Below are 15049 nucleotides of genomic sequence, written 5' to 3'. Positions count from 1 at the left end.
TTCCCAACTTATTTACAATGATAAATAATTGAAAAATAATAATAACGACAAGTGGTATCTATATCCATTAAAATAGAAATAGTGATAAACTTATAACCAAACCGGCATCACACTATTGGTGCCAATATCAAGATGGCGGCAAGGCGTTCATTTTATAAGTCAACAAAGCAGTATTATTCTGCTGTTCTTAGTGTCAAGAGTTTACACAATCCATAGGTCTTAGTAATTGTCTCAAAATTATTAAATAAATATCCTTTCTCTCAACAGTCTTAAAGCTTTGGCTGATTCATCATTCAACACTGCTACAATAGAGATTGTGTGGAAGTCAACAGCTCTAAAGGTATTGATGTTCCTTATTCACCTTATCCTTATTCACTTTACCTACTGAAATCTTACTTTCCTCATTTTCATCAACGTATCCAGTACATTAATATCCTAGCTACGGTTTTCACCGTACAGGTCAAGCAAATGGTATTTAATTTCCTTTGACTGCTGCAGTAATCAATGCAGAGACAGGTTAACTATATATTTATTTCAATATGCTTAAAAAAAATGTTGGTTCTATCGTTTTTATTTGAATAGATATTCCTATTGTTCCAAGTTTAGGAAGAACAGCAAGTGACAAAGGATTTGTTGTTCATTGTCTCAGCAATTTACACTTCAAGTCAAGTACTATATCCTTCAGGCTAGTTTTCCTTATTTAGCTGTAGAACATCTGTTTAACAATTTTGACATGATGCAGTAAGAAGCCATTGGTTGCAAAGAGAGTTTTCAGGATGGTGTATGTGTTGTAGAATCAGAAATTAACCGCGGCGAAGTGATCCCTTACCTGGGTCGGAAGTTCTTTAACTAAAAAAGCTTCGAGCCACTATTTGGGAACTGGCAAAGTTTTTACGGACGGAGCAAGAAAATGAAAATAACGTTGTTATGGCCAGCCCTCGAAACGCTTCATCCAGATAAAATAATGTGATGAATAATTCTGCGTCACCAACTTCTATGAACGTAGACACCAAACCCACCGGTAACTTTGAATAAACATATCCGTGTTGACTACATCAGTCAGATGCGTTAGACAATCGCATTGAAACGACTGGCATCATAACTCCAATTTATAATTTTCTGTCTACCCCTCTGGATGGTCCATAACTTGTCGGGTAATTGTCGTGTCTTTTGGAATTATTTCAACTTTTTCAACAACGAATACGTACCAGACGACTAAATACGAACATTAAGCAGATTGGCCGATTGGTTGGATGAATACAATCCTTGCTTCTTCCAACAAGTTCAAGTACCATTATTAAGTTCCAGATTACTAAACGCTATGGCCCTGGGCGATGCTTTCACGCTGAGCCATTATTCAACACATTCCTTCAACTGGATTTGCGCATTTTATTGCACGGTAGAAGCTAGCTTTCGAGTTTACACCAGCTATTCCGGTCGAAATCCACAATTAGGTGATGGTGAGTTGAGCCATATGTTAAAACTACCTTTTGCATTTGACATTTGAATGACTACTGAAGTATATTAGCTGAATGAGTGTCACCATTCAACATTTCATATTTTGAGGGGTTTAATGTCAGGTTTTCAATGGTAAGTGTGCTTTTTATTATTATTGGTTTTATAGATTCGATAACAATTATTACACGTGAAGTAACTCCGAAAGTGATAATTAATTTTTTATACTACTGAGGCATTCCTTTCTTTGATGATCTAATGGGAGCGTTTATATTTCTAAAGTGCACCATAACAATGATTTGATATAACAACAAAAACATAACCTATTCAACAATTTTCTCATTGAGGACAACATTGTAAGTATTAAAAAAAACCTATTGATAATCACTATCCGAGCTTTCCTACCTGGGTGTCAAAGAGGACATATTGTGGACATAATGTTTTACCACAATCGGCAACTTCAGCTACAGCATTACCTCCCAACTGATAGAATCATTAGGTCGATAACGACACGCGACTAGCTTTTAATCTCCAATTGAGAGAGCTCTGGGGTGATCATCAAACACGTGGTTTTTTTACAGAAATAAATTACATAAGAATTGCTCATCAGAAGAGTCGAACACGGGCTCCATGGTATCCCGCTCAGTAGTTAGTGCCTTAAACGACTTACCTATACTGCCACACTCCGATTGCCGCACCACACAACGTAAAGAAAACCTCCGGGTGAAATACCTAAAATTAATTCGTGTTGTTAATAGAGCAACCCAAAGTGTTGAAGGTGTTTTTGACAAGCAATGCCATAGTGTTATTGTGAGTGTTGACTTTGTTTCAATTCGAATTCAATTCAATTCTTTGCGTGTTGATTGAGTTATTTGTGTGGTAACTGGTAACATAGCCTTTAAGGCTTCTGATTCTAATTCTATTGTCGAACATGAAAATAACTAAAAAAATTATTGGAGTTCTATTCTATTGTCGCGTAGTGGAGTTCTACTGTCGGGGCACTGGAGTTCTATTGTCGGGTATTTTCAATAAAAATAGAGACCTTATGTCTTTGGAGTTCTACTGTCGCATGCAAAGAAATTTTTCAAAATTATTTAAAATAGTGGGGTTCTACTGTCGGTGGAGTTCTACGGTCGCCATACCGATGGTTCACAGGTTCAGCCTTCAGGTATAAAATTTACCAGATGTTGAGTCCTCAGAGTTGATATTTCACAATGTAGGCTTTAAATTATTTGTCAACTTGATTGTATTTGCAATTTTCAAATAACTTTCAGTTTTGTTACAACACGAAGGTAAAGGATTTGATTGCATTGCATTTGCCGCCTGATACAGGCGATTGTATAGCATCTAGCGGAGAAATTCGTTACTGCCTATCGGCCATTGCCATTCATCGTCTGCTACTTAACTTTTTCATTTCTAAGTTCTAACGTGGTAGGAGTGGAGACGGTCGCGGGTCGCCTGTTCGCCATTTTCCTGGAATTTGGAAATTCCTTGTCTAGTTGGTTATCTCTCTTCTAATTGTGGTACTAACTATTGTTAAATATAATTTGTTGTCATTTCGTTTTCATTGAACATTCATCGCTGTCAAACAGTAACGATATTTGTTCTTGTCCAGCCCAGCTTGTGATTCATTGCTCAAAGTAATTTGCATGTTGAAATTTTCCAAAAATAGTTTTGTTCTGGTTTCATTTAAGTGAAAATAGTTAATGAACCTTAAAATTATATGAGTTAATCTTTCTATTTTATTCAGATTTCCTGACTTCAGTTGGTGAGGTGTTAAGTGACGGTGAGGTGTTAAGAGATCTGCCAGATTGACCAGGACTCGTGTTCATCACCAAATTATTTCATGTAGTAATTTACCTGTTAAGTGAACACTAAGATTATGTTGTGATTCCTTTTCCTAAGTTGAGACATCAACATTTTCGTAAAAGGTTTTTTTTTTGTGTTAGGATTCATTTTTGACAGGAAAATTAAAAGAAGGGTTTTTTTGGGGAGGAAGAGGTACTTTGGATTCTTTAATTTTATTTCTGAAAGATTCAAACCTAACTGTAAATTCCTTGACCCTTGTTCTGTGGCGTTGGAGGACAGCGTCATTTGACAGAATTTTCGAGTATTGTACATTTCTTTTGTTCCTGTTCCCAGAAAATTGACTCGGTTTCAGCCATGTCAAGCGATTTCGCAATGAATGGTCTCAATTAGATATTGTTTTTTATTAGCTTGACTTTACTTCTCCCCGAGATTAGTTGCTCCTGACTAGTAGTTGCTATTTTCCGTATCAACTTCTTCCTAATAGTAATTGCCACAATCTTCTCCTGACTGAATGTCTTGGATGCAGTTTTATCACGGCCGTGTTTACAGTTTGACTGATCGGCGATTTCACGTAGTCATACAATTAACACAGATTGGGATGAATTTTGTTCTTTTATTTGAAGATATCTAAAATGATTTTCCAAACATCAACCAGCCCTTTTCTCTTGCTAAATAAACTATATATATTTGTTTACGATATGTAGTGTTGGTTAAAAGTATTGATTCTTAAAGTTGAAATGTGAAATCAAAAACAGAAATAAATAGTTGGAATTGCATTTATTTTCCCACCTCCGCCCACAATTCCTCCACTTTTCATACAATAATACAATATACATACAAACATACATACACTTAAGTTAACCCGTTGGCTGCCACGCCATACAACCCGTAGGTTGTACTCTCTACTACTCTACGCGTCACGTCAGAAGGATCCATGACCAAGGTGGGACTTGCCATTGCTGACAAGTCCGGGCTGACACGGTGACAGGAGAAGATGGAATGCACAACCTCTAGAATCCATCACCGTATCGACAAGGGGGAAGTCCCTATGGTGCATTGCCTAACATGGCCTTTCGGCGAATCTGGGGCTGGTGCAACTGTCCGACCCCGCGGCAAATAAACCACGAGACCGAACAGCGCGGGCCCGTGCTACACAGCTAACATGGGGAACAAAGGCGTGGCAGCCAACGGGTTAACTAACGGAAACATATTACCAACAACAAAGGATGTTCCGCAGCTGACATTTTTGACACACTGGCGACGTATTTGGTGTCGATCTTCTCAACGTCTCCTCTGCAATACCTGAAAGAGAAAAAAATTCTTATGAAATGACATGGCAGTTAAAGTTACACATTGGTACCTACAAGGATAAGATTTTCTGCTCTAAACTTAAACAGGGCACTTCTATTTGCTAAAAATCTAGCTGGCAATATCAAGAAATGTACGCATAATAGAGCTCACTTGTTTGATTCATGCAAATTTTCCAGAACTATACCGGAAGTAAGCGATAGCGCCTTAACCATTGAGCTCCCGTAAAAATAAACCAGATATTCGTGATCTCCATGAAATTTGGGATCGATGAAGTGTGATTTAAACGAAATCCAAAATTTGGCCAAAATCGAGAATTTTCCTGAACTATAGTTCAGGATAACTCTCGAAACCGGAAGTACGCGTACGTACAAAAAAAAACATGAACTTTACTACAAATTTTATGAGGATCACGAATATGTGGTTCTTTTGTGCGTCGAATGAAAATTTACTGAACTACTGACTGATATGAGAAAACCGGAAGTAGAAAAAAAAAACATTATAAAAAATCTAACAAGTGAGCTTTGTTGGTGGAATAGTTATCGTCAGTTTTCACTAAAAAATCTTCACACAACAGCTGCCGATAAATGTTTAAAAAGATTTGCAAAGTAACTGAAACTGACTGTTTTGACAGCTGAAAATTATCGAAAAGCCATCTTGCGTTAGAAAAAAGAGTTCACACTTCTTTTACGCGCAAGAAGGGCCTGATTTTGGAATTATTGCACAGACAGAGAGTTTAACGCTATTATGATTATTAGATTACTAGTTGATAATCTACGAAAATAAGTCAATTGTCCGGTACCTGGCCATAATCCCTTGGTGAGTGACTGCAGGTGTGTCACAGCAACTGAAGTGATCCAACTCGCCAGTGAAGCAAGAAAAGTTGTGTAGCAGCACAAGAAGCGCTGAAGCAGTGAAGCTGGATGAGCGTACGTCTTGAAGATAAGGATGGAGCAGAACGTTGGTGGAAGTCCCTCTTCTGTCATGGACAAAATCCAGCATTGACTCAAGGATGTCCGTGGGGATCTTGCGTGCTCTGTAAAAAATGTGTTACATTAATGAAAATATAAAAATTTAAAAAGCATATCAATCTTTTCTAAGAAGCACACTGAAATGTTCATGACAAAAACTTATAATAATTGAATTACAGCAACAAACTGCATTACTCCTCAGGTGGGGTAAATTTCCTGAAGCTAAAGAAAGTGTTATGAAGTATTGCAGTAGCATGGTGATAGGTGATATTGATGCTTACCTTTATCATATGAGTGATGATTTAGTAAGGCTACTGTGGTTGGTGTGGTAGCAGTAGTGGGAAAATACATTATACCCGCACATTTATATTCCACTATATGTGTGCTTCAAACATGGGTTTTAGGCTTTTGACAGCATAGGGATCTAATAGATGGAAAGTGACTGAGTGCTAGAAGTCAACTTGTTGGGATGGCTGACAGTAGCTAATAAGCTATGCATCTAATATTTGAAGAAATAAGTTGGTATAACATGAAAATAAGGAAACTAGTTCAAGATAAACCTACACAAGATACGAAGATCCATTTGGTATTTGAAATCACAGAAATATAAGTATAATTAGCAACAATTTGTTTTGTTTCGCCCATTTTTTCGTCTCGTTTCATGACATGGGGACGTAAACAACAAGTGCGACAGTGGCGACATCTAGTAATGAGTTTTGAATCTTATGTTAGTTGCACAAGCACAGTAGCACCAGGTAGCACATACATGTCATTACATTACAAGTCGAAACTTTCAAAAGTTCCTTCAAAACAAATTAAAACGTTAAAAAACGGAGATCGGGTAATGAGTCTACTTTTTTAAAGTAATAGATTACACAATCCTTAGCTAATGATTCTTACTGCATTCTTTACTAAATATTTCAATAGTGGTTTCAGGTGAAGTTTTCACGTACCTGGCCAACTAGGTGCTCGTGACAATAGAAATCAAATTGCCTAAAATCCAATAATATCCAAGTTCGCAAGATATGTCTTCTGAAGCTAAACAATTTATGTTGCAAGGTAGATATTTTATCAAAATGTATCTGGTGTTCTTTCTCTGTTCTTTTATTAAGGTTTATAATGTTCACATGAACTTTTCCCTGTCAAGATTTTGTAAATCTTCAAGATATTGATATCTTCGCCAGATCCAATTCTTTGATGCTATCTATTTTGCGGCACAGCAAGAAAATGCTGCCACTTAAGATTTTGTGGTAATCACCACTTAGTTCTAATTTAGGAGGACAATGTAAGATTGATAGATTCGAGGTATTGCTTTCTGTCACTACAATATGGTTTGAACATTGAAATAATTAAATATACTCTCCTTTCAGGTTAATCTGTCTCCTCTGTTTGGGAAACCGACAAGAGATTGCTGGAATTGAAGACTGATAATTTGTGAAAGTGTAGACAAATTAAAAGTGTATATCTGGGCTTCCTTCTTTTCTGTGGCCCCGTTTCCCTTCTACTAACCACTAACCAACGCCCGCCGGTGGCCACTCACCCGCTGTGATAACCAGAAGGATGAGGAGGGCTCTGGTCAAACGGGGACTTATAGAAGGCTGATGATCTGAGAAAAACTTTTGGAGGGTCATGAGTCTAAACGGGAATCGTGCTATGACTAATCGCTCCCTAGCAAAACTGGCCTCGTACTCTTCTCTCTTCTTCACCGGCCAGGTAATCTCCCTGGTCGCAGACAATCAAGGCAGTATCAGATAATGTTTTAAGAATATTTGGGTTAACTCTTGAAAACAACATTAAGTGACGTCAATTTGTCTTTTCAAAGAGCATTTCCATTGATGCTGAAGATTAATTCATTTTATTTTGATTCTAGGTTTATCGTTTATGTTCCTGTAATTGCTGTCCGATGTACCGCGTTGTTGCAGCCTATGCTGGTGAAAGCTCTTATTGCATGAAGTTAAACTGGCTGTTCCTTGGTCCTGCTGTCATGTTATGGAAGTTGCATCATTATTTTGTTAAATTGTCCTTGTGTCTTACCGCTTATGTGTTAAGAAGGAACAAAAGTAGATATATGGGGATGTTTTATGTCAAACAAATAATAAAATGTTTTCGGGATTGGGATAGGAAAGTAGAGGATGTTGGAAGTGGGCGAGGATATTTCAAGTTTAGAAAAAAATCAGTTAATCTATAACCCTACAAAGATATCCCTACCAACTAATCTGCAAACCCCACAAACACACACCTACCAACCTCTAAATTTATACCCTAAACCCCATAAACCAATGTTCTACCTTAACGATGTAATATCTGACTGTCTGTAATAAACAAAAATAACTATTGTTTGAACTAATACTTTTTTAGTAAATCAGAATCACGTTTCTCTAATATTTGAATTCAAACATTCGTATATCTAACAGTCCCATCGTTTATGGCTTATCTTTGGTAAGAAAGGAACGTGAGCTGAAAACGGAAAACAAAAACTGAGAACAAAAAAAGAGTGTGTCTGACTCGCTGCAACTGAACGATTGATACCCAATTAACAAAATAAGAGATAGGCTATGCAAAATAGGGACACATACCAGATCTACTGCAGGGAGAGATTGAAGTGATTAAAGCTTCAAATGGTGATATCATGAATACATGACTCACTGAGAGAGCGCAGCAAAAACCAATAAATCATGATTTGGACCATTTTTCTTCTAAATTGCAATAGCAGCAATTAATTGATGTTTGGGTACTTCTATCTTATGTGTCTAGGAAATCCAATACAAACAGAAGATAATTATGATGAATTCTAATAAAAGATGAGAAGTATACACTTGGTGCGCGGTGACTTTTCTTCTGGTAAACAGTTAACACTCACTTGAACTGAGTGAACGTCAAATATGCTGGCAGCACCGGCATGGCTCGCTTATTCACTATTTAGGCCACTGCCAAATCTTCACCTTATAATACCGTATATACTGGTCATCGAAACGTGAAAGACAGACCACTAAGAACTACCAGGCACTAATCAATGTGGGGAATGGCAGCCATTGTTGTTATTAAACTGCAGTGGCACCTGGGTGGGGGATTCCTGAAACTTTATTTCCTCCAATCCAAAGTTGAGTTTTAATAAAATCGGTTTGAAAATATTGTGTATAAACGGCCAAAGATAAGATTCTGTTGGCAACATGCCGGATGCTGCGTTAACATTGTTGTGTTTTCTGTGCATGAGGATTTTTGGCATAAAAACATTTAAAAAAAAAGAAAACTGACACTTATTAATAACCGACTGTGTAGCGGTAGAGTCTAGAATGGCGAAATACTGTGGACCGTTTCTTAATAAACCTTCGAATTGTGCGCGTAGCGGTTGGTTTTCAGTTTACCAAACTCATTTCAATGTGAAAAAGAGTGGCGTTCCAGATTTGTCTACTTATCTCTCAGCTTATTTTATTTGTTTTGGTATATTTTGTTTTTAAAGAAACGAGAACTTGTTTGTATAATCGAGATGTTCTGTTTATAAAACCTTGGCGGAAATATCAGATGACATTTCTGATTTATCGTCTACTCGACGCTGGACTTTATTCGCACAAGCGGAAAAACTCAATTCGAATGGATCGAAGAAGATTGAAATGATGAAATAATTTACTGCAACTTATATGCCAATCAAAATGGTACGACGAGTTTTAATTTTACTTGTTATTGAGGTAATTAAAAGTTAAATAAACGATTGTCAATGCGAATCACGATGGGAGCATGTGCACTCGTCAATCGACAATTAAAATTCAATTAAATAAACTTTTTTATACCTACAGTAGTACAGTATTCAGTTCTGTTTTTGGAATACGAACATAAATATATATAAAACATAAAAACGCGGGTTATCAATCAAATCAATTAGAGACAATAATTAATTTTTTTTTTCTTTTCCCTGTTTGACCATGTCCGCAGGTTAATCTCCGCTTCAGTAAACGTTACATAGTCTATAGCCACGTACAAAACAAATAACATCAGAACATGAAATCAAATGAATATCAAATGACACTTCTGTTTTATCTTTCAACTCTCGAGGCTGGACTAAAATTGGCGGAAACGGAAAAACCCCTGGAAAAACTGGGAAAAACCCAATTCAAATGAGTTTGCCGAATGATATCTGTCCTAATGATATTGCGAATGATATCGCAGCTTGAAATCACATCAAAATGAAAGGTGAAACGCTTGACTTCCACACACAAAAATATGTTTCGTTTTAGTTAAAAAGAAAACACAAAAATAAAAATGTGAATTTCGCCAGGAATATTAAATTACATTTCTGTATTTTCTTCCACTCGATCCTGGACTTTAATCGCGCCCACGAAAAATAAATAAAGAAGTTTTTATCGCGAACCTTGTACACGCACTAATGCTAAACACAAACCCAGTCGAATGAGTCTGCAACATTTTTCTGTATGAATGCCCAGTAATTCTCGAGTCCTCGTTCAGTTTAAACGTCAAAGTGTCTATAAAACTAACGGAAATGGCAACTACATCCACGAGGTGCATCCTCGTCATATTTGTGGCTGCCGTTTGCTGCTGTCACTGCCAATCAGACAACCCCGGTTCTTCTTCTTCTTGGGCGAAACTGCAAATCTCACCTGATACGTTAAGTTCCATGAAGTACGGCAACTTTCTCGTTGAAATTTACGAACACGCCAATAATCACAAGGCAACGACAACTGCCAGCGAGAGAAAATATTTCTACTCCCCCATTGCGCTGCTGGACCACAAAAGTGCCGTTAGTAGATTGAACAGGGTGACGAAACAACAAGAGATGAGATTTCGTGTGGAAATGTGGCACGACAAAGTCGAAAATGAAGTTGTGAAATATTTGAACGAAATCGTCGATCATCAAATCAAATCAAATCAAGTGAGAGTCATTCCCTTGGAGAAGGTCATTCTCGCCAGCAAAAAAGCCACGGTGGATTATTTGCTGTATCCAGAGTGGACGAACTATGACAAAAGCAAAACTCTGAGACTTTCTCTGTCGTGTTATGACCAGAAAATCTGCGACGAACTTGCCAGTGAAATGCGATCCGACCCCGAACAATTTGATCATTTCAAACTCCTGTACAGTTTGTCATCGCAGACGTCGCAAACCAAACAGACGACCATCACCATCGACAGCGTCACTTCCGGTCAAATGGTCTCGACTCTTTTACAAAAATTTAAAAACAAAAAGGAAATTTTTCTGACGGCCAACGACGAGAAGAAAATGTTGACCGAAACGGCCACCAACATTCGAATGGATACATTTGACGACTCCGAGGTCGGGTCGCCTGATACGGAAATTCAAATTTTAAATATTTTAAAAGATTTGCTCGTCATATCCAGGACGACCATCAAAGAGCAAAGTGACAAAATGTGGGACTCGGTTTTCTGGAATGAGGACAATTACCGGCCGGATAAAACGACGAAAAGTTTAAATGAAATCATCAAGAAAATAGACACTGAAACTCAAACGAAATTGGCGGATATGTTTCAGAAAGCGGAGAAACAGTCGGTATTAATAGGCAAATTTTCTTCGAGCAATAAAGAGGAGGAAAGTATAGGAGAGGAACAAATTCGTCGCGAAAATCAATCGAAAGATGAGAATGAAAATGAAAATAGAAGATCACAAGCAACGGACCAATGGCAATCCAGCCGCAATAAATCCCGGGATAACAAGTCGAATACAAACAAAGTTGACACGGATGTCAGTGGCGGTGGGTGGGGCATTAAATTTGGCGTTAAAGTCGGAGTTGAAAAAAACAACACGCACAATGCCGAAAAAGAAAACGAAAAGAGTGAACACGCCAAGACCAATTATGGTGAATACAACAGAAATTTAGACAATAAAGAAAGAATCCAACACAATTTCGACTCAAACAGTTGGGCTGACGTGGATAGAATCAGTTCAGTCATTTCAAGGAAAATGGCAAACGATTCCGATGGTTCTCGGCGAGTCGAAATTATAAAAGAAGAAATGGAAAAATTATTACAAGAAAGTAGAAATCACGTCCAATGGGACGGAGAGAAATTCGTGCCCAAACCGATGCAACTGAGCAGAATCAATTTGGGCAAATTCCGCGACTCTCAATCGTTTCAGGATCGCAACGTTCGTGTCCGTTACACGACCGCCGAACTGTCGGCGCCGATAAAAATTATGGAACACACAGAATTGACCGTCACTGACGAATGGAAGAATTTAAAGGACGAACTCAGAGGTTTTAAACCATTTTTCTGATGAACGAAATATTTACTTAATAAATAATTGCATTGCAGAAACTAGAGAACTCTTAAAAACAACTGTAATGAACTTGGCGAAAACAAATACCGAACTGGTTAATGTCAAGCGAAATTTAACCAACACGAAAATCGATTTGACCAATAAATTAGAAGGTATTTTAAAATAATTAAGAAATGGACCAAACAAAATTGGTCGTTAATTTGATTCGCTGTGATTACACACAGGGACGAAACAGGAGTTGGGGAAAACTAAAACCGAAACGGAAAAAACGAACGCCCATCTCAGGAAAGCTGTCACTGATTTATCAAAAAAATTGAATGGTATACTAATGTTATTTTAAAAATATATACATGAATACAATGTAAGAAAAATGCAGGTGATAATTTAGTTCCTTGTAACTCGCAGAGAACCAGCAGGAACTGGCGAAAATCAAAACGGAGTTGGAAAAAAAAGAGAATAAAGAAGAATTTACGAAAACGAGAAAAATCGTCGACGACTTATCAACAAAATTGAATGGTAAGCTAAATACCATTGTTATACTACATAAAAAATAGCTACCATAAATAAATTCTTTTAGCGACTGAAAAATAATTTATATCACATTAATTTGGTTGTCTGTGATTGTGTTTAGTGAATTTGCAAAGATTGGGTTACGAACTAAAGACCGCCGAGGAAAATCTGAGAAAAGAACTGAATGGTAAAACTCATACCTAAATTAACATAAAATTTTGTTTATGTAATTGAATGGTATGGTTCAGCCATTTTAAATAATTTGGAAACAACAACAGCAAATTTGGCCTTAGCAAGTACGGAATTCAGCAACACCAAGTCCGCCGTTTCGGATTTGACGACCAAATTAAATGGTAAAATAATAAATGGGAAGTTATTTAATTGTTGTATATGAGAGGATTAAAAGAATTTACTTTCTACAGCCCGAACGAGTGAAATAGTCGACATTGGTAAAATGCCAACCTCCTGTTGGGATCTGGAGCGAATGGGACAAAAAGTCAACGGATTCTTTTCTGTAAAAGGAGCGAAAAAGATGGAAACGGTTTACTGTGACTTTTATCTTAATGGAAATGGCACGACGTGTGATAATTTTACTTGTTATTGTTTGTCTAATTTCTTTTTTGTTTACAGACAAACAGAAATTTATCGGATACGACGACGTCAAATCGGCGCCCGTCCATTTCTACGTCCAGAGAAATTCTAATTTTAACACAGAAAACACTCCGATTCCGTTCGATTTGGCGCGGGTGAACGAGGGAAACGCCATGAATTTAACATCGGGGAAATTCACGGCACCGCGACCGGGAACTTACTACTTCTCCTTCACGGGACTGGCGGGATTTTCAGCTTCTTCATATATACTTAAGTTACAAGTTGCACTTAATTTAAATGGAGTTATAATCGGAAAGGGCTATGTCGATGAGCAGAAAACCGTTGAAACGCGATGGGATCAGTTGTCTCTCCAGTCGACACTGAACCTTAAATCAGGCGATCAGGTTTGGGTGAGTTTGACTTACATTTCATCAGGGGTGTATTTGCATGACAGAGGTGACATAAGTAACCACTACACCCATTTCACGGGTTTCATGTTGGAGGAGGAAATTGTGGTGTCCCTTTGAGGTTCAACTTCATCGGCGACAAGAAATTTTGGTGAAAAGAAATTTCAAGAGGGGGAGGGAAGAAAATTCATTCGCGTTTAATTCACTTAAGGATCTGAATTTTCCAAAAATTCTTTTACAGATGAATCAATATTTCAATTGTGCACTCGTTTACAAAAATTCGTTTTTGTGTCTCTAAAAATAAAAGCAAAGGACGTAAAAAACTCTTTTTGAGTGTCAGATATAAAACAAGGGAAGGGGAGGAAATTCGTTCGACTCCAATTCGTTATGGGGTGAGATTTCTTGAAGAAAATTGAACAGTCGACGCAACTAAACATTTTTAATGCACACACCAATTTTCAATATCTGTAAAAATGTGGACGCGACAAAAAGAAAACCAAATTTGATTGCCAGATTTACAATATAGCGGGTGGACTAGAAATGGGAAAAATTCATTCGCCTCTAATTCATTTACAGTTTGGAATTTATCGAAAACTTAAAAAATTACACATAGATAATAAATAAATAAAATAAAACGCGGGAGACGTGAAAAACTCATTTTGATAGCCCTTGGAAACAAAAAATTAAAATTTCACTTTTTAAAAATGTCTTAATTTGTTTTCCTATCGCAGCTCGAAATAAATTGAAATCAACATGAGAGTGAAACGCTTCTATGCCCTATGCATCTCGTTTATCTTTAGTAATTGCGTTTCACTTTTTCGGTTTCAATTTACAAAATTTGAATTTCATCCGCATGAAATGGACAGACGTTAAAAAGTTACAACTTTTGGTCGTCACAAAGACAAACAAAATGTCAATAAAAGGCCCGGCCCGGGCCAACTACTGCTAAATGAATGACATGAAATCGAATTAAACGCACGGGGCTCGCCACTGCCGTAATATAAAATTTTAAAAAATTAAGATAATAAAAACATTCCGAATAAAGCCTAAAAAGAATAAAAGAATCTATTAGTGGCAGCATCATGATCAACCACATTATTTTAATTCACTTATTCTTCAGGAGAACTGCAATCCTAATAATTTAGATGGAAAGGTGTTCACTTAAATCATTCAATTCACATCTAACCCATCTTTAAATATGGCGAAAATGTTGAAATCATAATAAAGACCTTCTGAAAAGAAAAACGACTCTCCGTTTCCACTATATCAACAAAAGCAAATCGCGAGATCAAGCAGGTGCCACTGATTAGCATTGAAATACGCCAATGCCTAACATAATTAAATTGAAACTTATCCAACTAAATTAAACGCGAAATGTTGGTGATGTCGCCATTAAACCAACAGTCGTTGGTAACATCTCCCTGTAATCTTGGTCTCAAGTCGATGGGATTTTTCATAACAGTCGGGGACATCGACATTGTCTGCTACCTGATTGTTTTGGGTTCTATCTTTTTGTGGGATAACTTCTAGCCGGTGAAAATCTCTCTACCCTCGCTGTCTTGCCCCATCTATTTGAATTCTCCTATTAAAAGCGATGCAAACGGAGAGCACCATATTAAAATTAATGGATGACGAAAATATCGATTGATCGTGACAGTGGGCGAAACAATCAAAGAAAAAAAAACAGTTTTAACCTAATAGCAAACGAGAAATGTCGCACTCACCGAATATCGAGTTTCATTCGGTTCATCGGG

The 15049-nt window shown here is 37.3% G+C and overlaps 2 protein-coding genes and 3 long non-coding RNA genes across 5 annotated transcripts; 3 read left to right on the top strand and 2 right to left on the bottom strand.

Annotated features, from left to right (window-relative positions):
• The first annotated feature begins 2333 nt into the window (after window positions 1-2333).
• Window positions 2334-3994, top strand: LOC124336576. Its single transcript, XR_006917076.1, has 3 exons — window positions 2334-2474; window positions 2559-2978; window positions 3206-3994. It is a non-coding gene; the product is annotated as an uncharacterized LOC124336576 (long non-coding RNA).
• A 365-nt stretch (window positions 3995-4359) lies between these two features.
• Window positions 4360-6259, bottom strand: LOC124336509. The gene is made up of 5 exons (XM_046790348.1): window positions 6108-6259; window positions 5825-6042; window positions 5664-5765; window positions 5375-5608; window positions 4360-4566 (listed from the first exon to the last, which is right to left on the bottom strand). The coding sequence occupies exons 2-5, from the start codon at window positions 5892-5894 to the stop codon at window positions 4475-4477; spliced, it is 498 nt and encodes a 165-aa protein (XP_046646304.1). The 5' UTR covers window positions 5895-6042; window positions 6108-6259; the 3' UTR covers window positions 4360-4474.
• A 21-nt stretch (window positions 6260-6280) lies between these two features.
• Window positions 6281-7546, top strand: LOC124336571. The gene is made up of 5 exons (XR_006917066.1): window positions 6281-6384; window positions 6471-6602; window positions 6691-6848; window positions 6914-7256; window positions 7414-7546. It is a non-coding gene; the product is annotated as an uncharacterized LOC124336571 (long non-coding RNA).
• On the bottom strand, window positions 7439-8620 carry LOC124336617. Its single transcript, XR_006917128.1, has 3 exons — window positions 8358-8620; window positions 8120-8293; window positions 7439-7522 (listed from the first exon to the last, which is right to left on the bottom strand). It is a non-coding gene; the product is annotated as an uncharacterized LOC124336617 (long non-coding RNA).
• A 1355-nt stretch (window positions 8621-9975) lies between these two features.
• Window positions 9976-13441, top strand: LOC124336060. The gene is made up of 8 exons (XM_046789671.1): window positions 9976-11764; window positions 11823-11939; window positions 12012-12107; window positions 12193-12303; window positions 12419-12484; window positions 12546-12650; window positions 12720-12869; window positions 12928-13441. The coding sequence occupies exons 1-8, from the start codon at window positions 10039-10041 to the stop codon at window positions 13413-13415; spliced, it is 2859 nt and encodes a 952-aa protein (XP_046645627.1). The 5' UTR covers window positions 9976-10038; the 3' UTR covers window positions 13416-13441.
• The last annotated feature ends 1608 nt before the right edge of the window (window positions 13442-15049 follow it).

This window comes from Daphnia pulicaria, chromosome 4 (genome assembly GCF_021234035.1).
Source record: "Daphnia pulicaria isolate SC F1-1A chromosome 4, SC_F0-13Bv2, whole genome shotgun sequence".
Taxonomy (NCBI): domain Eukaryota; kingdom Metazoa; phylum Arthropoda; class Branchiopoda; order Diplostraca; family Daphniidae; genus Daphnia; species Daphnia pulicaria.
The sequence above is the reverse complement of the archived record's forward strand: the minus strand, read 5'-3'. Positions and strand labels throughout refer to the sequence as shown.

What these genes read in the sequence shown, in the direction of transcription:
- LOC124336509 (XM_046790348.1), bottom strand. Translation starts at nt 5,894, where the DNA reads ATGTATTTTCCCACTACTGCTACCACACCAACCACAGTAGCCTTACTA. An exon ending in CAGTGTGCTTCTTAGAAAAG is followed by an intron (nt 5,609 to 5,663) that starts ATTGATATGCTT and finishes CATTTTTTACAG; the next exon opens with AGCACGCAAGATCCCCACGG. An exon ending in CACCAAGGGATTATGGCCAG is followed by an intron (nt 4,567 to 5,374) that starts GTACCGGACAAT and finishes TTTCTCTTTCAG; the next exon opens with GTATTGCAGAGGAGACGTTG.
- LOC124336060 (XM_046789671.1), top strand. Translation starts at nt 10,039, where the DNA reads ATGGCAACTACATCCACGAGGTGCATCCTCGTCATATTTGTGGCTGCC. An exon ending in TTTGACGACCAAATTAAATG is followed by an intron (nt 12,651 to 12,719) that starts GTAAAATAATAA and finishes TACTTTCTACAG; the next exon opens with CCCGAACGAGTGAAATAGTC. An exon ending in CTTTTATCTTAATGGAAATG is followed by an intron (nt 12,870 to 12,927) that starts GCACGACGTGTG and finishes TTTTGTTTACAG; the next exon opens with ACAAACAGAAATTTATCGGA.